At 39.2% G+C, this 27,041-nt stretch overlaps 2 protein-coding genes across 3 annotated transcripts in view; one reads left to right on the forward strand and one right to left on the reverse strand.

The window, feature by feature from the left end:
- GUCY2C (guanylate cyclase 2C) overlaps positions 1-5,894 on the reverse strand; it is a 43,728-nt gene extending 37,834 nt beyond the window's left edge. The window contains exons 1-4 of the mRNA XM_077783136.1: positions 5,601-5,894; positions 4,578-4,690; positions 3,352-3,419; positions 1,252-1,467 (exon numbers count right to left, since the gene is read on the reverse strand). Coding sequence (XP_077639262.1) covers positions 1,252-1,467; positions 3,352-3,419; positions 4,578-4,690; positions 5,601-5,811 — 608 coding nt within the window. The 5' untranslated portion in view covers positions 5,812-5,894. The remainder of the gene's footprint in view (positions 1-1,251; positions 1,468-3,351; positions 3,420-4,577; positions 4,691-5,600) is intronic.
- Positions 5,895-15,202: 9,308 nt separating this feature from the next.
- Positions 15,203-27,041, forward strand: part of IFT56 (intraflagellar transport 56) — a 55,866-nt gene continuing 44,027 nt past the window's right edge. For both annotated transcript variants that reach the window (XM_021552803.3, XM_021552801.3), the window contains exons 1-4: positions 15,203-15,289; positions 15,484-15,621; positions 15,949-16,041; positions 21,913-22,027. In XM_021552803.3, coding sequence (XP_021408478.1) covers positions 15,287-15,289; positions 15,484-15,621; positions 15,949-16,041; positions 21,913-22,027 — 349 coding nt within the window. In that variant the 5' untranslated portion in view covers positions 15,203-15,286. The remainder of the gene's footprint in view (positions 15,290-15,483; positions 15,622-15,948; positions 16,042-21,912; positions 22,028-27,041) is intronic.

The following is a 27,041-nucleotide window of genomic DNA, read 5'->3' on the forward strand; positions in this document are numbered from 1 at the left end:
TAAGAAACACTTGGAAAGGTCAGAAATAACTTCCATGCAATTATTTCACTGAAAGGTATGAAACCTGCAGAATTAAAGGGATTTAGCTGAAGTGTGTGTAGTGAATTGGCAATTACAGCTGCAAACATGGAGGTGTAGGAATTGTAATAAGAAATGAACCAAGTGCACTGATATTTAAAAACATCAAAGAGAGGTGATCATAGCAATTACATCATGTGATCAAGTTGCTATCTATACTGAGAAAGAAGAAGGAAAAAATAAAATTCCATAAATACCTACAGAAGAGTTAAATGGAGATCAGGTTTTAGGTCTCCTAATTCAGAAAAAATTCTTTTAATTCTGTATCCAAAATATTCCATAAGTATATGCTTCTATCAATCTGAAGCAAATGCAGTCATAAATTTCGCTTAGAATTCTGCAAGTCTCTCAGGTTATGAATTAGAAATACATATAATTGTTATTTCCATGAACTCTTTGCTACCTCTCTGCTACGTTTACAAAATTAGTAGGAGAAATTAGATTTTTTTTAATTAATCAGCTTTTTATATCCCAAAGTTGGAAAAAAAAAATCAAAGCAGCAGACACACACACATGAGCTGAAAGTTAAATAAGACTAAAAAATAGAAAAATAATTCTAAATACTGGTATATTGAAGAGTCTATTTGTCTAAAAGCAGCCTTTGTTTTCAGGCAAGGAGAAAACCCAGCATTTCTGAGAATAAAACACAACCTGATGTTTCAGGTCACAAAATGAAAGCTGTCTCCTTTGCTCCAAACTAATGAGAATATAGCTTAAACTCTGCAATCACTGGGGTAATTTTGAAGAAATATAAAGTTTGAGCTTTGGAAATAGTGCCTACAGATTGAAGCCATTAATGCAGAGAAACATTTTAAGAGTTTAGTAAGACCCCTGCCCTAAAAAGGCATTTATAGGGAGCCTGTGGAGGAGCCTCTCATGTCACACTATTTATATTAAGAAGGCTGTAAACAAGTATTTTCATCACAGATGACATGTGGGCTATGTTGTCCAAAGGAAAAGCAAAGGCTTGCAAATATTTAAAATAGACTGAGAGAAACAGTCAGGTAAGTGCTACAACTGAAAGCTACAATTCATCTTTTCCTTCTCTCATTCCTTGGTAATAGTAAGGCACCTCCTAAAGTGTAGGACTGAGAGAATACTTTGCAGAAATCATGTCTGAGGGTGGAGACTGCATTTATCAAGAGCTGGGTCAGAGGTGGATCCAGATCTTACCAGAGGCAGGCCTCTGAGGTTTCAGTTCTCTTGTAAATGTAGACAGATTCCCAGGTCGTGGTTTTGAATGGCAGCCCAGAATGTCTCCAAAAATGATAGAAGAATTGGTTCAGTTTCCTGGCTGGGGTCAGAAGGCGGGTTAGGTTTTCTTTGTAGTCACAGGACAGACCAAAACTCCCTACAGAGATCAGAGGCAGGCTCAGTATTGTTTCAAGTCTGAAGAAAGAGATAAGAGACAAGTCTGAACAGATTGCTGTTGCACCAAGGCAGCTACTGATTTCCATCCTCACCTCCCTCTCCTCTTGTGCCCTGAGTTAGTTTAACACAATTTGAACCTGAACTAGAAGGCTCCTCAAGAACACAAGCAAATTTCAAGTCTGTATTGGTACCAAAAACCCAGTTGAACTGCTCTAGGCATCTTCTCACACAGTCCCCGTTACCCCTGCCCTTTTGGGTACCACACACCATTTCAGTCCCAAGGGTTGTGACAGGAGTCCAAAGGCTCAAGACAGGCTTCTGCTACCTGGCTGCCATTACCATGGGATGGATTTAATCACTTTATTGAGACAGCGCTGCAGGGTGACAGCTTCTTGCCATCAAAAAAGCTTTACTTCTACAATTCAAAGGAAAAATCTTTTTTGTTTAACAAAAGAGTATTTTAGGACCTGTGCAATAGCAGCAGTCAGGGAGAAAAAATTAAGGCAACCCTTTGCTGACAAGGTATTTGTAAAACAAAGATCATTTTATACACAGAGACAGTAAGCTTTTAAGGACAAAAGTATATTCTTGGATGCTGCGATGTTATCAGACTAAACTCAAAATGTTCTTGCTCTTGTATGTTGTTTTCTTATCACAGAGAATTTTGTCTGCAAAAACTATGGCAGTAAGAGTTTTTTGCATTATTGTGACAAAATTTTATTTTCCAGGTAACGTTCACTTCCCCAATTACAGGGGTTTTACTTATTGCAATAGAAACAGATGATGTAATAGAAATAGATGATGTAATAAAAAATGACAGGGAGAGTATTTCTCTAATTAAACAGGCTTTTTTTTTTTTTTCTGACAAACTTAGAAGAGAATAGATTATTTCAGTTAAAAGGGACCTACAAAAATCATACAGTCCTGACTACTTCAGGACTGACCAAAAGCTACAGCATGTTATTCATAGAAACATAGCATGGTTTGAGTTGGAAGGGTCCTTAAAGATCATCTCATTACAAACCCCCTGCCATGGACAGGGACATCTTCCACTAGAGCACTTACTAACTGCATTGTCCAAATGCCTTTTAAACATGACAAGCTTAAGGTATGATTCATCTCTTGAGGAAGCCTGTGCCAGTGTTTGGCCATGCTTCTGCTAAAAACACGTTTCCTAATGTCCAACCTATACACACAGCTTTGAATCATTCCCACTTGTCTTGTTGCTGAATCCTAGGAAGAAGAGATCAGCACCTCCCTCTATACTTGCCATCTCAGGAAGCTGTAGAAAGCAACAAGTTCTCCCCTCAATCTCCTTTTCTCCAAACTAGATAAACCCAGTGCCCTCAGCTCCTCACAGGACAAGCCTTACAGCCCTTTCACCAGCTTTATAAGCATTCAAAGACCTTCACATCTTTCTGGAACTGTGGGTCCCAGAACTACACACAGTGCTCACAGTGAGGCCACACCACTGCTGAGTACGGTGGGATAATCCCCTCTCCTGACCAGCTGGTGATGCTGTGCCTGATGCACCCCTGGGTAGGGTTTGCCCTCTGTGCTGCCTGGGCACACTGCTGACTCTGGGGGTGCCAACCAGCACCCCCCAGATCCCTTTCTGCAAGGCTGCTCTCCAGCTGCTCCTCAATCAATCATTCAACTTATTGTCAGGAATTAGAAGTTTCCCTACTAAAGCTTTATCCATGGGCTTTGGAAGGGGATTTTTTTCCACCTACCAAACAGAGTGGCTATGAATAAAAGTCTTACTGCCTTGACTGTAGACCTCGAGGTGTCTCCTGTACTCTAAACACCAGTGTCTCTGCAGGTTTGCTGCTCACAAAACAACTTCATTCAGCAGCTGACATCTTTAACATCACAATATAAGGGGGAAGAATTGGTACTTACGAGACCATTTGGTAGGTGGCATAAGTGCAAGCTGGTCCTATGACAGCACAGCCAAGTGTGCCAGAATCCTGCAAGGAATCAAAAAGGGTTATTTGGGATAAAGCAGAGGAGTGGCAGAGAGAGGAGGATGGGAGAATGAAGAAAATTGTAGGATATGAGGAGTCACAGATTTTACCTAGCAAAAGCAAGAGAAGAAAAAAAAAGTTTAAAGTTTAAAAGAACAAACATAAAGGAGAGGAGGAAAAAATACCACAGAAAGACAAAAAAAGATAGAGTACACCATTTGTTAAGACACAGACAGCAAGTAAGGATTAAAATATTATTACAGTTGTGCATTTGAAATTGCACCCCAGAAGAGTTTGCACTTGATGAAGACAGGGTGGTTGCTATTACAAGGTCCTGTGTATCAGAAAAATTATTAAATAAGTGCATATGAAACTACTATTTTAAAAAATCCTTCCATGACCATCAAATGAGACCTGACCTGTATCTTTGTGTGTCATGAGGGACAATTTCTTAACAAAGCCTAAGAGCATGGTCATAGATTAGTAGACTTGAAAATTTCCATTGGATTGACCAGAGGTGTGAAAATCCTCAGAAACTCAGGTACTTGTAATGCACTGATTTTAACTAAAGCTTTTCCTCATATTAAAGTATTCACATAGTTTCTCTCACGTGACTTCTGTGACTTCTAGTGAGAAGTAAGCACTTCATCTTTGCCCTTTGGGCATAGTTCCATACCATTTCATTTGTAACAGTGACAGCCTAATGATTTCTCTGCCCATGTCCCCATCCTCACCACAGCTCTTTCTTTTGTGTATTGTGTAAACTGATCTCGAACCAGATCAGGATCTGATTCAGTTGGAGATTGACCTTTTTGCTCTGCTCAGGCTGTTTCAAGTGTTTGATTGTCAATTGTTATTTGGGTTTTTTTAAAATGGATTGCTTTGGCTATCTGACTGCACAAAGAGTTGTGCAGATATAAAAAGGAGGTAACTTAAGCACAGGAAAAGGAGACAAAAGCTGAAAGCACTCTCTGGGAAGCATTCATAGAACCTCTCTCCAGTATTTGCCTAATTCTTTTCACAAAACATACAGGAACACCTCTTTAAAAACTTCATTTCCATGTCAAATTTCTTTGGAACTGAATAGCAGGATCAAAGGTTAAGAAGGAAAGACAGAGACACATGCACACCCAGGCAGATGGAAAGAAGTCTGCTACTCACATAAATGGTTTTGATGAGCTCCACACCTTCACAGGTGCTAGTACGGCAGGCTTGTGAGACATAGAATGATGAAGTAAAGGGGTGGAAGATGGCATCCACTGTAACATTTTCTCCTGTAACACAAAAGTAAAAGCAAACAGCATAATGAATTGCAGGTAACTACTAATACGCTATTATTCCTCTCCTGACACAGGGCTGAGCAGCCTTATACTCGGCTTCTGCAAAGTCTACCTACAACCTAACCCCCACTATGATGGATGTGACTGTGAAGTCTGCTCCAAGGTGGACTGCTGATTTATGTTGAGTGTTTGTACTTTTAGTAAAAAGTACTTCCAGTGTTGACCATTACTAGACAATTTTTTTAAGGCTCTGTAAGAAGTAACTGAGAGACCTCTTTCCAATAAAATTGGACAAAATGTCTTAAACTAGAGGGCAGATAGGGAATAGATACTATTTATTTTATTATTTCCTTGGAATCTCTTTTTCCCATGATATTCTAGAGAGTGACAGTAGATTGGTGATGTTGAAAGACACAAGATATCAAAATAAATGAAAGCAATATAATTCTAAATGAAGGAAAATATGAACTGTAAATTCTTCACACTTCAGATCATGATCTGATCAACAGATAAGGTCAAGAGGAAAATTATTTTCAGAAGTAGAGGTTAATCCAATCAGGAGAAGAAGCAAGAACAATCCAATTACTGCACAAGATGGATCACTGGTCTTGTCTGATCCAGTTCAATAATTTCCACATTACCAAACCCAGCTGAACATTTCCAGAGAAGCATGCAGGAAGAGTCTGCCCAAACACCATGAAAATATATATGGTTCTGCCCATTTGTAGAGCACTTCTATTTATACAAAGAGAGGTCATTATTTCCATAAGATCTACATAAGGTAGGCAAGCAAGGAGTCTGTCTGAGAAGCACCTTGCTAAAGATCAGATGAGTATAAAACTGTGACACAAAGTGTGACAAGAAATCAGAGGAATAGAGGGGCAACCAACACCCATTGGCTTACCTGTCATCTGGAATTCCTTTTGTACCCTGTCCAAGGCTTGTTTCACAGCTAACTTCAAACTATCAGTACTTAATGGGAAATCCGAGTAATTCATGAGCATCACATTGATCACATAACTGTTGTTGCTACACCGATTTGAAGCCACTTTCTTCAGCAGCTGCAGTGAGGAAAACAAAGGCCAAACGGCCAGCACCAATACCAGTTCCTTCATCCTTGCTCAGTTTAGACCCATTGTTTGTGCCCTCCCACTTCTTTTTGTCTTCTAACTCTCTTTCTTTCAGATACCCTACATTGATTTTGTTCCTGGATAGGAAGAAAGAAAGAAAGATATTTCCACTCTGTAGATTCAAAGACGGGCTGTGTGATCCTTCTCTCCTGGACTTCCCTATCCCCTTCCCTGCCTTCACCTCTGCCCGTCCCTCCAGTGTACTAGGTGGCACTTCAAGGTGAAAAACTAGCAGCAGCAAAACTCAGGAAAAGAGAGAGGCTAAAGGTTGCTGAGAATGTTTGCTCATGGAAAGGCTGAGGCTATAAACTGAAACATTGCCAGAAACCTTGATGATAAGTGCACTAACTCTTCATCACATGCATAAGCTGAGAGAAGAGGGAGGGACAAATGAACCATAAAGACAACTCTTCAAAATGGAAATAGAATATAAGGTCAGTTAAAGCCTATAGGAAAACAGATGGTTACTTCATGTTTGCATTGCCCTACATCTCTTGATTACACTGCCACACCATCTCTGCTGATTGAGCTCATAAATTGAGGGTGTATTTTCTTCTGTGATAAGTTACCAATTTCATTCCTTTAGCTTATAACAGTGAAATACTTTTTGTGTTGGCAAAAGTGTCCCACTTGCAGTCCTTCAGACCAAAGCCTTTCTTTCTTCTTACAGAGTCAGTGCAAGGCTTGTCCACTCATTCTCACCCAGCACTGTGCACCAAAGCACCTGGGTCTGCCCTAGACACACTGGGGAGCTGCTCTCATCACCCTTTCCCACCTCCTCAAATGGGGGCCCTAGATATTCATACTTTATGTGATGAACCTCTTGCATCAGATAAGGATTAGCAAAGCTGAAGGTCTTTCAGACCTGCAGGACCAAAGTTAAAAAAATCATTAAAAAAACCCACAAAATAACAACAAACAACAAACAAACCCGCCAACCCACAAGCCTTATGGAAAATTCTAGGCACTCTAGGCACAAAGGAAACAAATTTAAATAAAGTATAGAGTGTGCTTTTGCTGAATACGGGCTGTTTATGCACACATACAATAGGTTCTGTTTTTCTACTGAAACCTACACTGAGGCTGTCAGATAATAAATCAATTAACTTTTATTACCTTCCTGAAATAGTTTTAAGACAAATAATGAAAATAATCAGAAACAATGTAAGTAACAGGGCTTGTAGCATAAAACAAGACTGCAATTTCATGTCATTTTTCAAAACCTATATTTAGAAGGTATTGAATACACCTCAGATATATTTGCACAGACCTTTTTATGTGATTCTATTTTAATACCAAATAACTATTGCTTGTATCTTTCTAATACCCAGATAAGACCATGACCCAGCATTTAAAAGTACTTCATAAACATCTCTGCATATTTAATCTAACATTTGTAATTAATAATACAGTAATTCTAAATTAACAGTCTGTCATGTAAACATGTGGACTAGTATGGCTGGCTAGAGCCACAGACTGAGAATGGAACACGGCTTTTCATGTGGAGATCATCTGCTCATCACTGGCTCATTTTATAGGCATTTCCAATGTCCTTGAAACTTATCCCATATAAGTCAATAAGAGATTTATCATTAACTTCAGCAGAGCAGGATTTGCATTTCTATACTCTTCTTAGCCTATCTGGGAGAAACAGTCAGCATGGATAATGCAACTAAAACTGAGTATTTTACACAGCTGATCCCACAGGCTGTATGTAATGGCACTGAAGTCTCCCTGGCTTTGGATCTACTAATGTTTTTATTTACTTTTCTTAGCAGGTTGAAACTATCCTTTAAAAACAAAAGTAAAATCAACTATAGGCTTATCACAGCATTTCTTTTTACTCTCTCCCTTGTCCTACAGTCACAAGCCACAGCCCCAGACAGAATATGATATAAATTAATTGTTGACTTATCAACTTTTTAATTGCTTGGTGTGTGTGTAGTCTCTCAATGAATTCCCATGACAGAAGAATCTGGTGACATAGAGCAGCAGGGAGGCAGCAGCTAGGATGAAACAAGATCTCCATGAAATCTGCCAAACACCATACTTTTCCCTTGTACCCTGGGGCTTTGGACATCAAACACAGTTGCCTGGCAGACTGATCAGTAACATCTGCCTGATGGCATAAGAGAGACAAAGAAAAGCTGTGTCACTGCACTGTAAATATGACAGTTACTGATACTACAGATGTTCATGAGGGTGGAGAGAAGCAAAAGCAAATAAATGAGTCAGATGTGTAAAGTACAAACTCTGATAGGTTTTTCACAAGCAAAGCAGAAGCTTCTGTATTTTTGTCCTTGTTGCAGCCTCTGCTTAAGGCATTTTTAGACCTGAGAAATAGATGAGACACAAATACCAGTTCATTCATAGTGTCCTGGCTGCAGAACACAGCTAAGGTCCCAAGGAGCCAACCTCATCTAATTCCTTCATAAGGTCCAATCTAACAGTTTATAAACCCAAGAGGTTAACAGTGATACAAACCAGGCAGCTACTCAAAAAAACCTTCCATATCTCTCTAGAGCACTCTCTCCACTATCTCAGTAACCTTTCTCCAACCATGAGCCAGCTCTCACACTTCCAAGATTAGTCAGCGAAGGATACAGTTCAGAAACTCAGAAGACAAATAATGTGTTGGAAGCAAAAAGAAAGCTTTTTTGACTCCTGTAGGTGACTGCAGCTTTAACTAGAAATTCTGGCTTACAACAGAACTACAGGTAGGGAGCATCCTGAAAGCAAATGCAAATAACTCTGCCTTCCTCTGAAAGTGTCTCTCATGAGTGGAGAAACAGAGCAAGAAATTCAAACACCAGCAATATCCTGCCTAAGGTAACCTCTCCTGACAACCCACAAAACCTTAAAGCACATCTTCTAGAACTATTTTTCTCCCTTAACAGTGCTGAGATTTAATCACTGTCTAAGGAATAAGGTGCTAAAAAATGGCATCTGACATCCGCAGTGCATTGTTTTTAGCTGTTGCTTCTAGGCATCAGCTACTGCTATAATCTTGGAAGAAAAGTAAAAAAGATCTCAGTATTACATATCTTCACTACATGCAAGTGTCTATCCAAGAAGTCAGTTGTTAGGTGAACATCAGCTTGAGACCCTCATCTTTGTAATCCTAGAATGATTAACAGCTTGTGGAGGTCTCCCCTTGAATCACTGTAGTTTATCACTTATTTTGGCTTCAGCAGCACAGGGATGATTCAGATTCATATAGGCAGGACCTGTATTTATTTGTCTGAAGAAAAAAATTCAGTTCCTCACCAACATTATCTGTCCATATATTGTATGGCTACAAAACATCATAATAGTTCTCATCAGGTGATCTTATAGTCAGTGTTAGGTTAGAAATACCACCTCAAATTAACTCACCAGAGAACTGCATCATTTGTTTTAGTTAAAAGTGACTTTCAGTGCCTAGTTTTACAGCACTTTAAAGCACTGTATTTCTTCTGCCCGAGGATTTACTGAATAATAAACAACTAGATATTGTAGGGTATATTTGCAACTGATAATCAGCACTGACTTCCTGATCTATAACTACTCTGAAAAGTTCTGTCTTCTGGAAAATTCAAGGACAGTCAGAGAAAAAGAAGAGCAAAAAATTGCAAAGACTTGTTCCTCTGTCAGCCAAGGAAAGGTTATGATCTATAGAACATTTTCCACTCTTTTTTTTTTAATGCTGCATGTGACAGGGTCTTCCTCATTTCAGTGGCTTCTCTTTTTTTTTTTTTTGTGCAGAGTCTGAAAGTCCTGAAAAATGGGAATGATAGGCCAGCCTGGGCACCACAGAGTTCCTTTGCCTATCAGCTCACAATATATTGCAACTGTCGAGATTGTTGGAGATGCACTATCTTCAACACCTTTACTATGGGTATTTTTAGGATCTTACTCTGGCATGCAGCCTAATTTATTTTTTACTTAGTTACAAATCACTATTTCCACTTGACCACTCATAGAGGAGAAAACAGGAAAAATACATGGAATGAAAATTCCAGAAATCTCAGAAGAACCAAAGAATTAGGTGAAGGTATCGAGTACCTGCAGTCAGTCAAACTGCTACTTGTGGTAGTTAGTAACAATAGTCTTAGTAAGTCTGAAAATAACACAAACATATTGCCAGCTTATTTTCAATTTCTTTGGTACCAAAGACAACCAAGGTAGCATTTTTCAAGCCACTAGTTTCTAAAGAAGCATGCATTGTGATACAATCATCTTATTTTGCAGAACAACATGTTTTGACAGTGTACTTTAAAATTGAATTTTTCCCTGAATATTTGCTACAATTATTTCTCAATGTAATTTAATTACAATTGTTGTGATAAGTTAACGATTTTTACAATTGCACATTATTTTTTATTTACTCCAGAGCCAGGAATTTTGACAGTACACAAGAATATGACATTCCATTAAAATAAAAGATATGCTCCAAGTCTTCAGCATTGCAGAACTGAAAAATGTGAAAAAGGGAGAGAAAAAAATCTGAAAGTATTATAAATAAAAATAGCTGCACTTAAGTTCTTAATTCTCACTAACTCTGAAAACAAGTTTCCTTGATTTCAGTGGCACGAAATCTATCATGTCTATGTTTTTGAATAAGCAAAGCTGTCAACATTGTTTCCATAAAATACAGATTTTTTTAATAAGTATGCATAAGACATTATATGTTGTATTGTTGATCATATTTAGCCAATAGGATAAATGCTGAAAAACATCTATGTTGTTTTCAAGTTCTACCCAGTATTACTAAGTCTGATTCCAAATTATATTGATTGTCTGGGACTTTAGCAGCTTCTACTCTGTCTTTAAAAAGATTTCAAAAATCAGATTAAAGAAAAATAAAATATAAATGTTTCCGTTTCCTTTTTCTCAGTTTTGTTAGAAGTTGGAATCACAAATACGGTTACAGACAGAAAAGAAAAAAAATACAGCAGTGTAACATCTGTGTTTATTTAAAGTCAATAACTTACTGGTGTCAACTGGAGAATAAAAAGATGTCTTCTTTAACTTTCAGTATTAGAGAGTAGACCAGTGATATGAAATATTGTTTCCCACCTTTTTAATTATTTTTACAATACTTCTACTATCTAGACTTAGAGGACAGTAATGTTAATTATTATGAATTTAGCTGTATAGTGTACATATACAGCAGCTGTACACATAGATACAGTATACATATATAGCAGCTGCATAGCAGCTATATTTACTTTTCAGAACTGATCTTTTTTTCTTTTTCATTTACTACAAAAGAACATAAAGAAAGATTTTGCAAACGCTATCCTTTGGAACCAGCAACTGATAAGCAACAAGCCTGTAAACCAACATAAAAACATGTGGGTCATGTGATGCACGATCCTGATAGTACAGCATGATAATATAGCCATTCCCATGGGTTATTGAGAGTTCAGGTTCCTGCCATAATTTAGTTGCTGACACAGATTAGAATGAAATTATACTGCAAAGCACTGACTGTTCTCATCAGCAGTTACCAATCCAGTAAGAGGAACAGTACAGACAAGGATAAGAAAAGTGGAATTGCATCATATTACCAACAGCTTGGGTGGTGGCCCCATCTTCCTATTGATCTATTATGTTGCCACATACCAGAAAATGAAGCTAAATATGTTATGTGTCATAAACATCTAGCTCCATTAAGAAATTCTCCTTCCTGTTAACTCTTTCCCAACACATATACATTTTGATGTGAATATTATTTATCCACCTAACTTGTATACTACAAAAATAAATAGTAGGAAGTCTTTCCTCTTAACTACTGTTTTCTTTCTCTAAAGGACTTTGTTTCCAGAGTGACAGGACACATTCACCTTTTCAGCATACTGGTTTGCCTCTTTTATATGCTCAGCAGGATACACCTCTGTCAAGAAAAAAATGTAAGCTATCCTTAATGGGCAAACAACTGTTCTGTTTATCTTTACAAAGATAAATGCCTTGAATGTGTAATAATTTATGTCCTGGACATATACTTAAGTTTCATTAACCTCTTTCTATTAAACATGACACATGTTTATATTATGTGCTGGGATGGAGTTATGAGATTTTCAAGCTAGTGTACACTTGATCTTGTAAATCCAAGTGGCAGTGGAACACTGTACAAATATGTCAGCACATGTCCTGAGCCAGTACGACTGCATTCTTTGGGACATAGCACCTGCAGTGATGTGGCTTTCTGGCTTGGATAAGTTAGTGCAGATATAGCTAACCATGCATTCCATTTTCAGTTCTATCACTGACTCACACTGGACCAGTGGATTGTCTTGCCTCCTCTCCTTCGGTTCTACATACATAAACTTCTAAAAACTTACCTAAATACAATGCTAAAACCAAATACAAGAACAGTTTTTTTATTATCTTGACTGAATCTTAACGACAAGTACATGCTGGAAATATCACAAAAATTCTGAAGGTGCATTTCCCACAGACCCCTAAAAATCACAGACATAAACACAAGTGAAAACTAAAGTTTCCCCTTTCCAAATAAAGATCATAATGATGAATGTTCATGTCACTATTTGGAGGTCTTTAACTGACATGGCTGTTGTTTGCCTTCCTGAGCTGGGTAATAGTTGATGGAGCTGGCACATGATCCATCAACTTAGGTGTTTCAGCTTCTCTCATCATGAGACTCAGCAGTTGCTGATACCATAAACAAAAATAAACAAGTATTGTTCAAGTTCCTTGCTTTTAAAGGGGTCATTTCCCATTTTCTCATCTCAAGGGATTGCCTTTGTAGCTGTAGCAGCTACAAAGTGAGCATTGCTCTCACTTTTGTGTATCATTTATCTTGAGATGTCAGATGTTGTCAGGTGCATTTTCAAAGGAACAAAATGCAGAACATGGCAAAACATCATTACTGAAAGAACATGATCTTACTCAGATATTGTGGAAATTGAAGCACATGATTGTTGGTGATGCAAAGGTCATGTCCTAGCCTCTTGCTTTAGTTTATATTACAATGAGGGTTTTTCTACTTCTTGCTTTTTCTTTCTTTCCTTTTTTAAAATTTTCTTTCCCTCCTTCCTCTCCCTTTCTTAGATCTCACTTTCCAGTCTCTGATTTTTTATATAAACATTCATTGCACCCTCTGATGATTACCTTGGTGTTTAGTCATGGGTGCATTATTTCCCTGGTGCTGCCATTAGTGTAAGTAAATTTCCATTCTGCCAGCAATTTGTGTGGAAATAAACATGATCATTAATAACTTTACAGCTCACAGACTCAGGATAATGGCACTGGCTAAAAGAATAGTGGAGATAAGAATTGCAGCAGTTCTCCAGTATTGTTCTAGAGTAGACAAACTTCTTGACTGGTCTTTAATTTATGAATTGTCATCTTAGTGTTTCATATGAGGAAAAATTATAATATGTCCACATACTTTATATTGTGTCTTAGTAAAAATGTCTACACCAGACATGCTAAAAATGTTTTGGTCAATTTGATGCTGCTATCACTTTTTATCACAGTTGACACTGTCGTTCTTGTGCCCACAACTAACCCACTGGCACTGTGCATCTGTTAGCTCTTGTGCATTGCCCAGCTTTGGATCCACCACATACAAATTCAGGAGCCACTTGGAAATGGGAGAAACCAGTGGAGCAGCTGAGAGCTCTCTTTCATTTGAGTCGATAATTTATTTGTATTTATGCTGATCCTTAGAACAACGGGGTCTTCTGAAAGAATCTCTGTAAAAAAAAAAAAAAACAAACAGAAGAAAGCAATGTAGTAAAATTAAATTTTCAGTTACTTTTTCTTAAAAAACAGAAAGAATATTGCCTACAGATACTTTATCAGTCCTGTCCATGAATGTGTTTTTGAGTTAGTTGTCAGCAGTAGTGTAATGTTTTAATCCTCTGCACTGACATTTCTAATCATAGAAGGCTGGAAAATATCTCTGTGGTCCTTGAGTTCAGGCATCAACCTAACACTGCAGGTCTGTCAGTTCCCCGAGTGCCACATCTGCATGCCTTTTGAACACTCCAGGGATGGTGATTCCATCACTTCCCTGGAGAACTTGTTCCAATGCTTGACCATCCTTTCAGTGAATAATTTTTTCCTAATGCCCAGTCTAAACCTTCAACAGCATAACTTGAAGTTTTTTCCACTTGTCACTTGAGAGAAGAGATGAACCTTCACCTTGCTAAAACCCGTTTTCAGTTACCTTTTCAGGTAACTGTAGAAAGCAAGCACATCTTACCACGAGCCTCCTTTTCTCCAGGCTAAACAACTCCAGCTCCTTCAGCCGCTCATCATTATGTTATTAGTCTTAAGTAAAAATGTTCTTTGATGTTTATCTTTGTATACTTTCAAGACCAATCAAAAAGAGATTTAATCTGTGAAACAGGGCGCAGCTAACGAGCAAGCTCTCAGTAATGTCCAGGCATTAGAAAGATAAATTAGGTGTTGGTAGAGCTGCCTTGTTAAGGTTTAGGGCTTGACATGTTTCAGTGATCTCAGACCAAAATGGAGGCTAACAAAGCTTGGGAATAAGGTTGTACCAGTGATAGTGAACAAAAGGAATATAAAATTTACAGGCTACAAGGGCATTTGGCAGAACCCCCAAGTCAAGGAAGAAACTAATAAAGACAACTCCACAACTCTGCTGAATCAGCCCCAGCTGGGTAAAAAGTTATCAGCAGTGGGTAAATTGTGACCACTCACGGCCACTGACCCAAAAGACTGACTGTGTGGGCTAATCAGCATGAAAAGTGAGAGAATCATTGATCAATAGATGACAGAATACTGATTAAGGGAACTATGTAACTTTCAGACAATGGACCTTAATGCCTTTGTTTACTAAAATGTATAAACAATGAAAAGTTTTCATAGTTGTCATGCTGGCTTGTGTGTTTGCCACCCAGCATCCTTTCTGTGCAGAACTGAAAATACATCTAAGACCTTGACTCTGCATGTGGATTAGCCTCTTGAACACCGGGTGAAAAAAAAAAACTGTTTTGGGACAACTCGATTTGTGCTTCGGACCCCTCAGCAGCTTTGGTGCCTTCCTTTGGACATACTCCAGCCCCTCAATGTCGTTTTTGTCGTGGCCTCACGAGTGTACAGGGGCTGGCCACATTTTATGACACGATGCCATTTGCCTTCTCGGCCACCTGGACTCACGCTGTCAACCAGCGCCCACGGGTCCTTTCCAGCCACTCCGTCCCAGATCCGTGGCGCTATTGCTACCCAAGTGCGGCACCCGGATGTCCAGGCCAGGGGCCAAAGGCGAGCAGAGGAAGAGCCGCGGGGTTCGGGAGAGGAACCAGCGCGGTCCTGACCGAGGCGGCCGCCGCGGAGAGCGCCGTCCGCCACGCGGGAGGCGGAACCCTGGGGACGGCGCCGCTCGTCAGCCGGCGCCCTTTCGCCGCGGCCTTCCGCCGTCCCGCCGTTACCCCGGCAACGGCGCCGCCGGCGCAACGCGGAGCCCGGGCCCGGCCGCAGGATGGTGAGGGGCGGTGAGGGAGCGCGGGATGGCGCGGGGGAGCGCGGGATGGCGCGGGGCGGTGAGGGAGCGCGGGATGGCGCGGGGCGGTGAGGGAGCGCGGGATGGCGCGGGGCGGCAGGATGGGGGACGCGGCGGGGCAGGCACGGCCGAGGGAGGGCCCGCTCTGACCCGGCTCCGCTTTGCTCTGTGCCCAGATGCTCTCGCGGGCCAAGCCGGCCGTGGGGGGTACCCCGCCGCCGGGAGACAGGCGGAGGAAGAAAGGGAAGGAGGCGCCACAGTTGGAAGAACTCTTGGCCCAGAGGGACTTCACCGGCGCGATCGCCTTGCTGGAGGTGACGGGCTCCCCTCGGGAGAGCGGAATCGTCGCTGCCAGCCCTGTGCCCTCAGGGCTGCGGGGCGAGAGCACCCCTTCCCCTGCCTTGTGAGCCTCCCGCTCCCTGCAGCGGCGCCTGTTGCTCCCCGCTTCACAGAGCCGGGTTTGGCCTGCCAGGGCTGCCTCCTGCTGCCCTTCGAAACGTGAAAGCCGCTCCACCCCAGCAGCATGCGCAGCTGTCAAACCATCCCCGATATATGATCGTCTAGTGTTGCTATGGTTATCTGTGGGGCTTTAGAAACTATGTCAGCTGACAAAATTCTTACATTCTTTATTCTCTGCAAAGTTTAAACAGAACGTGGGTGAGGAGGAGGAGGATGGCAACCTTTGGATTGGATACTGTGCATTTCATTTGGGTGATTACAAGAGAGCTCTAGAGGTAAGGTGGGGAAATCTTGCTTCCCGAGTTTGGAAATTGGGATGTTGTGATAAAGCAGTGACAACAGGAGGAAGATGGTCTGTAATAGGGAACAGCCCTGCTAGCCAGTTAAGGTACAAATGTACAGTAATAAGCCAGATGCTGTGGGAAGCAGTTTGGATTGGGAAAAAAAATGTATTTTGCCTATGAAAATAGAACTTTTTAATTGTTATACGCTGACTTCTTTCATACTAGGCTCAGTAGCTTTATTTGTTCTGTTGAATGTCATTGTTCATATCTAAATCCATCATTCCTTTTTTGCAGCTGGGTTTTCACAGTTTCATTTTTCAGGTTTAATAATATTTCTGTCTTCATTGTGTAGCATTTCTGTGATAGGTATGAAAAAATTCTTTCTTTAGAGGTTGATACCCCTGATTATTTAATGTCCTTTATTGCTCTTCTTTGCATTTTCTTTTATTAGGTAATTCAATTAAATGAGGCAGTCTTTTTTTTCTAAAAGCTTTAAGTCACTAAAATATATGTTAATTGTTCAAATATATACATTTTAATGTTTGCCTCTTACAGTTCTGTTGTGTCCCTTCACTGTGAAGTGTAACTGAAAGTATAGCTGTTTTTGCAGTCTTTCAACTTGCTTTCCCCAGAATCAATATTAAAAACACATGTTAAAGTATTAACAAAACATAATAAAAAGAAAATAAATGGATTATAGAACAATTATGATATTTTCTGTCTTAGATAAATGGTCGCTTGCACAAGATGCATACATGAGGTGAAAACTCTAAAGCTTCTAAGTAAGAACGGCACAAGGCACTCTGCCCTTTAAAAAATTGTATAAAAAATAGTATCTCTGTTGGAGATACTAGAAATGCTCAGTGAATCAAATGGATGGTAAACAGTATAGAATGTACAATGTACAGGGCAAAATGGTAAATTAATATTCATGTTTAGACTGGTGGAATTTAGATATGAATACAACAGTCAGTTGCAGTATTTAATTTACATGTAGGCATTAGGTGTTAATAGGGAGCAAAAGTTTAAAAAAAGAAAAATGTTCATATACAAATGAAAAGTTAATTGCTATTTCTTTGAAATAAGAAATAATTTGAAAATAAATTTGAAATAAATTCTGCTTTTTGAAATACCCAGTAGATGCTTTTATAGCCAGAGTAGATTTAATGTGTTTCCTTCAACAAAAAGGCAACTGGGTTTTTTTGAATTTTCCTAATTGGTTTTGCATTTGGTGTTTGATTCACCACTAGGTGATGCTCTTGATTCAGGCTATTCAAAACGGCAACATCGTCATCTTTTTTACTGGTTTTCTGCCCAAGGAGGGACAATAAAAGATTTGTATGACCGATCTGTAGTTTGAGTGATCGTGTAATTTTTAAGTGAGAGATCACAGGCCTTGTCTTCCCGGATTTAATACTGTTTTTTTTTGCACAGTTATAAGTCCTGATAGCTTTGTCATTTTGTGGTGATAGGTGGGAAATTAGCCTGTGCCTCTCAACCTCGTTTCTTCGGGGACAGAACACTCTAGTTTTAATTTCTAAGGCTGTAGGTCTCATTCCACTGTGGAGGCTGAACTGCCTTTCAGTTATCAGCTTCCATCTTGAAATGTAAAGTCCTGTTATCTCATCTGCTATGTTGCAGAGGTGTTGTTGCTATATTCTCAAGGAGAAATTCCTTGATAATTTATACCCTTGAGATCTTGGAGCACGCTTTTGGGAGTGCCAAAAGCACTGTAAATAAAATACTGTGGGTCAAAGATTCTGCTGAATTATCCAGCATGACATTGCACATAATCTAAATGATTCACACTGCTATGTGTTCCTGCAAGTGACACCACATAGTGTGTGTCAGTGTATTAACAGCTTATGGTTGGTATTCCATGTACCTGATGAGGGTCTTCAGAAATCACACTGTTCAATGCTTTTATTAATGATGATACTTTCATAATGAGCCAGTCGTGTTGGCTGCATGGCAACTTTTGGGGAAGCTTGGGAATTGTGGCCATCATGCACCACTGGGAGAAATGGGGAAGAAGTGAAAAACACACAGACCTCCATTCCAGCTCCAGGAATATTTTCAGAGAGAATGACAGCAAAATCTCTGTCACATTTATGTGAGAGAACTCGCATTCTCTTATCACAGGCACATCAACAAGAGTTAGGTATCCTCTAGGTGGAGCACTTAGCCTCACTAGGGTCATACTTTCCCCTTCTTAACAACAGATGCCTTTCTCAAAGGTTATGCCATTGCCTCTGGTCTGGTGGGGTCATCCCTTCTGCTGTACCCCAGTTTACAAATGATATTGCAATGGGCTTGACTCTTCCAGCAGTCATGGTGCAGTTCTTCCTGGGGGACTGACTAGCTTCCTTCATGGACAAATTTATTTTTACTGAGTAGCTCATGTCTTTCTGGCATCATATGGTAGCCAGAGCTTCCCTAGTATATGATGACATCTAATTAGTTTTCTGGAATCTTCCACATCTAATGTCCATAATGGAGAAAAACCCATCTGTCTTTCTTCAGCTGCTGCCACTTGTTCATAGCTCTAATCTAAAATCTTCTGAAAAATTTCCCAGTGTCACCCAAGTACCAGAATTAGAGCATCAGGCCGATATTCTTTTTCTGAGCTGCTTGGTCTTATAAATTGAATTGGCTGGGGCCTTAAAAAAAGGAGTTGCTTTTTTTTTTATATATCTGTGCCTATATCTATATACGTATATTAAAAACAAATTACTAGACAAATTGCCATGGGCAGGTGCACTTCTTGGTTGGATTCAAGAACAAGTTTCAAGCTTACAGTCTGCACTCTCTGCTCCTAGGCATACAGGACACTGGCATGGTGCAGCTGCTGGACTTGGTAATGCCATTTTGGCTCATCAACTGCACACATGAGAGCAAAGAATGATCCCTAGGCTAGAGCCTTCAATGCATTGTTTCTGTCAAAATCCTATAACCACCCAGCAGCAGTCTCTCCAATCTGCTACCTCTGTCCTGGCAGAGAAGTAGGAGCTATTCTACCACTTCACTGCCAGCTTGACTCAGGATAATTTTAGTCAAATAGTAAATTGGGGAAGGACAAGGGCTATACTAAGGTAATTGTTCATCCAAGAGCAGTATCTGTTCATGCTTGAGTAATTCTGTGAGAAGTGTGAGAATACAGGTACACTCTAGTTCCTGATAGCTGAAAACAGAAAGTAAAAAGGGGATTTTTTAGCTCTGGAAGTTCTCTAGGCCTCTCTATGATGACTATAGCCAGGTTGTAATAAGTATCTCATTTTAGCAGCCATATATGTTGCTTGTTTATTGGCTTTTCAGCATCTGTTTTTATGGGCTTGAAGAATCCAGACAAGTAATAAGGGCACTGAGTTGGCCCTCTGCATTGTTAGTACGTGTCCATAGTTGTAGACAATCAACATGGCAGCCTGCTTTTGAGGAAAACTGCATGTATCTAGTGATAGAGGCATGAGGAGGAGGAGGAGAGTAAAATAGCAAGGAGTTGTTAATGCTGCTGGATGGCAAAAGTATGCCGCAGGTTGAGTCCTAGGACAAGTTTGAGAGTACTTATTTTGTTTGGGTTTGTTGGTTTATTTAGAAAGAAGGGGGAGAAGTTCTTGTGAAGTAGTCTTTGAGAGGCTTATGTTGAATGGCTTTCAGTGAGGAAAGGGGCAATAGCACATAGTCCAGACACGTGGCCCAGAACTACAGGATAAGGAGCACTAATAGTCCTAATTTTTATTTACTGTTTCCATAGATTCACATTGGTACTGCTAGAACACTCTTTATATAGTGCTTACGTGGAATGGCCAAGCCAGAACGTGACTTGTGTTTATGCACTTTGTCTTTTCTAATTAATCTGCCTGAAGCCCTATTCAAAAGAGACCTTTGGGTGCATTTAATCTGAATGAATTTTGAAAGGTTCCAGATGGTCCCAATAAACAGCAATGGTCTGTATCTCAGAGCTCCATAATGGGCCTACGTCAAGATCAAACTGGCCTCGGTAGAAAAGGTTGGCCTCTATGTAAATGTTTTATTTTAAAAAATATTAATCATTATTATATTTATGACTTTCTATTTATTTATTGTAAATATTGTTGGACAGCTAGTCCCTGAATTACTAGCAAGACTGAGCTGGCTTTTAAGGGTGCTTTTAAGATACTGGTAGGATCAGTATCTTCTCTGTTTGGGAGTGCAGCTTGCTTTTATTTGGCAACAAAAAAATTAATTTTTTTATGCTTGCAAACTCTAAATTTTATTTTTGTCAGCATGTTTGCACTCCTGGGATTTGCTGTCCTTTGGCATGGCTTATTTTATCTCATTCTGTATAAATATATATCTGTCCTTTTCTCGAGAGGTAAGAAGTCTCCCACCCACAGAGGCTCAATCTCTAAACGCTCCCTAGGTAGAGGGGACTTCCAATTCATGTTTGGGGAACAAGTATGGAGTCGAGGGTGTGTTTTGCTGGGAGGGATGACCAGCTTGCAGTGATCTGGAGTACATGGATGACATTCCTTCAGCAGATCTTGTGAGAACCTTGAGTGACGTTGCCTGCTTTGCCTTATGCTTCCTGCCTCCATGGCTGGATGGAGATCAGGAGCACCAGCAGCAGGCACTTCCATTGGGATGGCCCTTCCTAGGAGTTTATCAGAACTGTGACACAGGAAAAAATGGTATTTAGAGATCTCCACCTCTGGTTTTCGTACCTGTTGTTACTCTGAGAAAAGATGTTTATCTTCGGGAATATAATTTAGTGGCTGCAAAGTTTTTTTGTTTAAAAGAAGTAGAATGAAAGATTAATCTGTTAAGTTTTTGCTGTTTCACAGATAACAAGAAATTAAGCAGTTTGTGTGGCAGAATTAAAGGATATGTAATCAATGTGGATGTGTAAGAAATATCAGAATATGCTTTCTAGAGCCTTTCTATAGCTGTTGGCTGTAAATCTTAAAATGGGAAATGGTAAAGTCAGGAACAGATTATTAATATTAACTACAAATTACTAATCTTCATCTATAAGGAGATCTTGAATTTGCCCAATACTGATTTATAGGCTTGCATTTTAATGCAGTGATCTCAAATTTTGCTATACCCCTATTAGTAAGAAATTTTTGAGTACACACCCCCAAATTATATACACATTATACATGTCTATACATTTATTAATTATATACATGTACCACTGTACTAATATATAATTATAAAACATACACAAAAATAGGAACTAAAAAAAGGATGTGATAAAATTAAACACAAATTAAAAATACTTATTTTAGTTATTAGTAGTACAAAAAAAATTATTCCTGCACTTATTATATTGCATAACCTCAGACTTAACACACATTTCCGCAGGTTTAATAAAGACTAAGACACTACCTACAGGTTTACAAAAACACATTTGACACTTGCTCCAGTAAGTATTCACAAAGAGATTTCCCTGGTGATTATGGCTCCTAGGCTCCCAAGCTTTGACTAGAGGAGAACTTAGGAAAGCAACCGAAGTTGTTTATATTTATGCTTTTATATAATATATATATTGGGGCTTATATATGTAAATAATATTTTTGTTATAATATATTTACAATATGAATATGTTTTATATCTCTGGAACTTCAATATTGACAGAAATCTTGCTTATATGTGATGATTTATGGCACTGCTTGTCCCTGTGGTCTGTTATAGTGTTGTAAACAAAAAAGTAGGGACATAAAATAATAGTTTTGTTGTAAGGACTGCAGTGAACATCAGAATAAATTGTTTGATCTCAGTAATTCAATGATACATTGTAAAATTGTGGAAGAAAGAATTATATTTAATACAAATATGTGCTATTACGCATTTTTTAAAAATCAACCCTCTCTTTTGTTACAGGAATATGAGGCTTTAACCAAGCAAGCAACTTGCAATCCAGATGTTTGGGTGAACCTTGCCTGTACGTACTTCTTTCTGGGGATGTACACACAAGCAGAACAAGCAGCCTTGCAAGGTAAGATGTATGGCTCTATTGGAAAAGACTGCATATTGATTTGAACACTTAATGTAATTTCCAGGCAAAATATGCAATAAAGGATAATTTAGAGCAAATTTTTTTGTGTTTGGGGTTTTTTTGGGGGATTAGTTAATTTTAACTTTCATTTAACGGGAGAATTATGATGCAGTTTTCTTCCTAAAATACCTTGGGCATGTGGAGCAGCTGGAACTAAAATAAGCACCTGGAAAATAATTTCTCTTATTAATTTCTAAATACAAAACCCAGTATATGCCAACCAGCAACAAAACGTTACTTTTCTTTTGACTGATTCTGTGTCCTTGAGCCAGTGCAGATGAAGCAAATTAAACCAGTGAAATTATAAAAAAAATAAGCATCTGAGAGAACTAAGCATTCTCCCTGGTGAAGACAAGAGCTCTGTTTACGTAGTTTGACGTAGTAGGTGGTCTTATTGCCGTATAAGTCAGATGTTAGGTATCTGATTCTTCAAGGCATGGAATTCAAGTGATATTATTACAGTTCTACTTTAATCTGAACATGCATGGGATCATTTAAAAAGAAGGAATGAAAATTAGATTCCAGAGGCATTTTTGCTGTCTAAAAATGTTTCTGTAGTTTAACTTTGTTGCCCATAATTTTTTATATATCTTAGTGATTTATATTGTTTTCTATAACCATAGTATCTCAGTGCTTTTTAAGTAGAATTAATAGTAGTGATATCCCACTCAACTTCTGACTCTTGCCTTCTTAGGATAAAACTCTTATTGAAGGACAGGTTTTCTCCTTTCTTTCATTAGTCTTCTTGTCTTTAGCTGCAAAATAGAGTAGGAAGAAAATAATAGTGTGCTTTCTTCTGCTGTGGAAGAGTGCCTTCCAAAAGGACAATTTTGTAGCATTTATAAAAAAAAAATCATTAGATTCTTGTATCCCTTTAAAATCCTCAGAAAGATCATGCTGAGGTTGAATCCCATAACTGGAAATGTTTTTTTTATTTTCAATTGTAAAACAGTCTCATGTAGAGCTTTGTGATTTGTATTGTTCAAGAGGAGTGTAAATTTCTAATATTCACAAATAATTTTAAAACTTTAACGTACCACAAATTTGAGATTTGGAGACTGCAACCTAGAGCTTGAAGTGAATCTAAAAATAAATGGGCAATAGAGCTTTGAGATGTCACTGTGGCCTAGAGCATGGAAGCAAGCAGCTGCATCCTGTACCAGTAGGAGCCATTGTCATCAGCTTCACATCTTGTAAGTTACAGTAATCCATTCTAGAGAAGACAGATACACAGCTGGCATGCACATTTATTAACTGAGCTGGAGGGGAGGGAAGGTTAGTGTTTGTCATGCCCCTTCAGATTAGTTACCACTAGTATGGTGAGTGGCAAAGTAAAGGGTACAGCTAATGGTACTTGGGTGCTGGAGGTAAGGGTAGGAATATTAAGAAAGCAAGAACAGCAGGGAGTGTAGCTGAGGGAGGGAACAGAAAATAATGGAGGGTCACATTTGTTGAGTTCCTGATCAGTTCCTGATTTTACATAATTGTTTAAGAAGGACAGCATGCCAGTTTTTATAATGAGGTACTAAACCTTCCTTGTGAGTACTGTAATCCTGGTGATTTCTGGATACTTAAACTTGGTGGGGAAGCAGTCACATCTGAGGATTTGTAATGCTTGTCCTTTCTCCATTGAAAGCTTGCAAGTGCAGTATATTCCGCTTTCAGTCTTTCTTATATTGAGTTTAAACCTTTTTATTTTTACTTAAGTCAGATCCTCTTTTAGGTTTTTTTAACAATTCAGGATTGTATCCGTGGTGGCTGTTTGCAATATAGTATTGACAGCTGAAGACATACCATCTTTTGCTTTCCTCCATGGTTTTGTAAAGACCTTGAAAAAAAATAAAAATACTTCCTTTGAAGAGGAAAAGTCTTTAGAAGAACACCATTTATCCAATACTTCCTTGAATATCACTGAAAAAATGATAGGTAGTGTGAATATTAGGCCCTTTACCATTGCTATTTTGGGATTATTTTGCCTTAATTCTTATATAGTGCGTGCTGTTTATTGCTGCAGTTATGCTAAACCCCTGAAAGTAACATACTACTAAAACAAATGAAGGGAAATTAATTTAGTTTCAGCTATAGTTCTAAATTTCTACAGTGACACAATCTCTGTGTGAAAGGGAGTATAAATATCAGCTAGCTTTCTGGAATAGGTTTTCCACACAAACATGTAAATATCTTGAAACCAAATCAAGTTCTTTCTTGCCATATACTGTTGTTGTTGCTTAAGGAAATTGTTAACCATCATTCCATTAATGAGGAAAAATTTGCAGGATACTCAAAATTTAAGAAACTATCATTAAAAGCCATGAGGTAATTAATATATTCATACAGATACATAGTCCACAATCTCTTGTTGAGCAAGGTTTTATCTTTATTTTATAATAGACCTGAATTGATCTCTTGGATTGTTGTTATTTAATTCAAACTTCATAGAATAGAGGGGATGGGGAGGTCATTAAGGACTGCCAGCATGGTTTCACCAAGGGCAAGTTCTGCCTGACGAATTTAGTAGCTTTCTATGATGGAGTGACTCCATAAGTGGGCAAGGGAAGGGCTGTGGATGTCATTTATCTGGACTTCTGTAAAGCTTGTGACACAGTTCTTCATAACATTCTTCTCTCAAAATTATATAGATATGTTTTTGATGGGTAGACTGTTAGGTGGATTAGGAATTGGTCAGACAGTCAGATCCAGAGGGTAGAGATCAACAGCTTAGAGTCCCAATGGGCATCAGTGACCAGTGGTGTCCCTTAGGGGTCTGCACTAGGACCAGTGCTATCTGATATCTTCATTAATGACACAGATGACAGGATCAAGTGCACCTTCAGCACGTTTGCAGATAGCACCAAGATGACTAGTGCTCTTCATTCATCTGAAGGATGGGATGCCAGACAGGCTTGAGGGGTCGATCTGTGAGAACCTCAAGAAGTTCAGCATGACCGAGTGCAAGGTGCTGCACCTGGGTTGGGGCAACCCCCGGTATCAACACCAGCTGGGGGATGAAGGGATCAAGGTCAGCCTTGCCAAGAAGGACTTGGGAGTGCAGGTGGACAAGAGGCTGGACATGACCCAGCAATGGCACTCACAGCACAGAAAGCCAATTGTATCCTGGGCTGCATCCAAAGAAGTGTGGGCAGCAGGATAAAGAAGGGGATTCTGCCCCTTTGCTCTGCTCTGGTGAGACCCCACTTGCAGTGCTGTATCCAGCTCTGGGGTCCCCAGCATAGGAAGGACATGGACCTGCTGGAACAAGTCCGAAGTAGGCCACTAAAATGATGAGAGGCGTGGAGCACCTTTCCTACTAGGAAAGGCAAAGAGAATTGGATTTTTCAGCTTGGAGAACAAAAGGGTTCAAGGAGACCTCATTGAGGCTTTCCAGTACCTAGACAAGACTTAAAAGAGAGCTGAAGAAGGACCATTAACACAGGCAGGCATGTAGTGATAGGACAAGGAGGAATGGTTTTTAACTGAAAGAGGGTAAACTTAGATTAGATACAAGGAAGAAATTCTTTACTGTGAAGGTGGTGAGGGGTTGCTCAGAGAAGTTCTATCCCTGGAAATGTTCAAAGCCAGGCTGAACAGGGCCTTGAGCAAACTGGTCTAGTTGGAAGGTGTTCATGGCTACGACAGAGGAGTTGGAATTAGATATCTTTAAGGTCCCTTCCAATCTAAGCCATTCTGTAAGTCTCTCAGGAAAGAATAAGTCTGAATATCAAAAGTCATATAAAAAAGAATTACTGCAAATATAACCTAAGAAGTAAAGCAAAAAGGCAATAAAGGAAAATCCCTCCTTGAAGGTTTTTCATTACAATTGTATTTTACCTCCTCTAGGCTTTCTTCCAAATTCCTTTCAGATGTTTCTGGCTTCTCCTTTTCCCTGTTGTCTGCTCATGCTGCAGTTACTAATGTTTCTGGTTCTGAGGTGATGGTAGAGTTACTTCCAAGTCAGCTACTGTTGTTTTGTAGCCATCCCGTAGTGAAGCGGCCAAGTGATGCTTTGCTGACTCCTTTTGCATCTGTGTACACGTACATTGGCTGAACATGTTCTCTGTGCTGTGAGTAGCCAATCTTGTCTTGAGAGGATGAGGCTTAAACTATTGATCTTGATTTAGTATATAATAATAACAAGAAGTTACTGGATTTTATTATAAAAACTAATAGTCTTATGTTGCATTCACAGTTCTTTGCTTTGCAAAGACCAAAGAACAGAAACTCAACCTGGCACACTTGGACTGTGATCCTGACAACTGGTCTGAGTGGTTAGAAGCTGGCATAGTGCTTTCAGAAGCTGTTGGCTTGCATTAAGAAACTAAGAACTAAAGAATAAGAACTAAAGTTGTTCTTTTAAACCACAAAATGTGCACATAAGTGGTGCTACAGTTAAGTCTATTATGAAAAACAGTCTTTTCAGGATAAATGGAATCTTAGAATTCGATTTAAGATTCATGCACAGACAGGGTTGTATTGCTGAACCATTCATTAAAGTTGGGGGATTTTTTTTACCCCTTTCAATTTTTGATGGGAAAAGCTCTGTAATTACTTTGCTTCTTCACATCTCTGCATGTGTCAGATCTGAATGTGGTTTAACTTAACAGAGAACTCATTTTACAGGCTTTATTGAAATGAGCAATATTGTACAAAAGCAGAACAGATATGGGTTAGTAAGAACAATGACCATTTCCACATCAGTTTTGCTTATTTGTGTAATAATGTTGTTCATATGTGAAGTAGTTGCCACCAGTGAAAATGTTCAGTTACAAGCAGGCACAGAACAGTTACTGGGTTTTCCTTTTCTTAAGATTGCATGTTCACCTACATGATTTTATCTGCTTTGTTGTGTGTACCCTCTGTCTTGAGAACAATAGTAATTTTTTGTGCATTTTAACTGAGGTATTCAACCAGCTGTTTCATATGTGGAACTTTAAAAATGCACAAGTGAAAATATCAC

Source organism: Lonchura striata, chromosome 5, assembly GCF_046129695.1.
Source record: "Lonchura striata isolate bLonStr1 chromosome 5, bLonStr1.mat, whole genome shotgun sequence".
Classification (NCBI taxonomy): domain Eukaryota; kingdom Metazoa; phylum Chordata; class Aves; order Passeriformes; family Estrildidae; genus Lonchura; species Lonchura striata.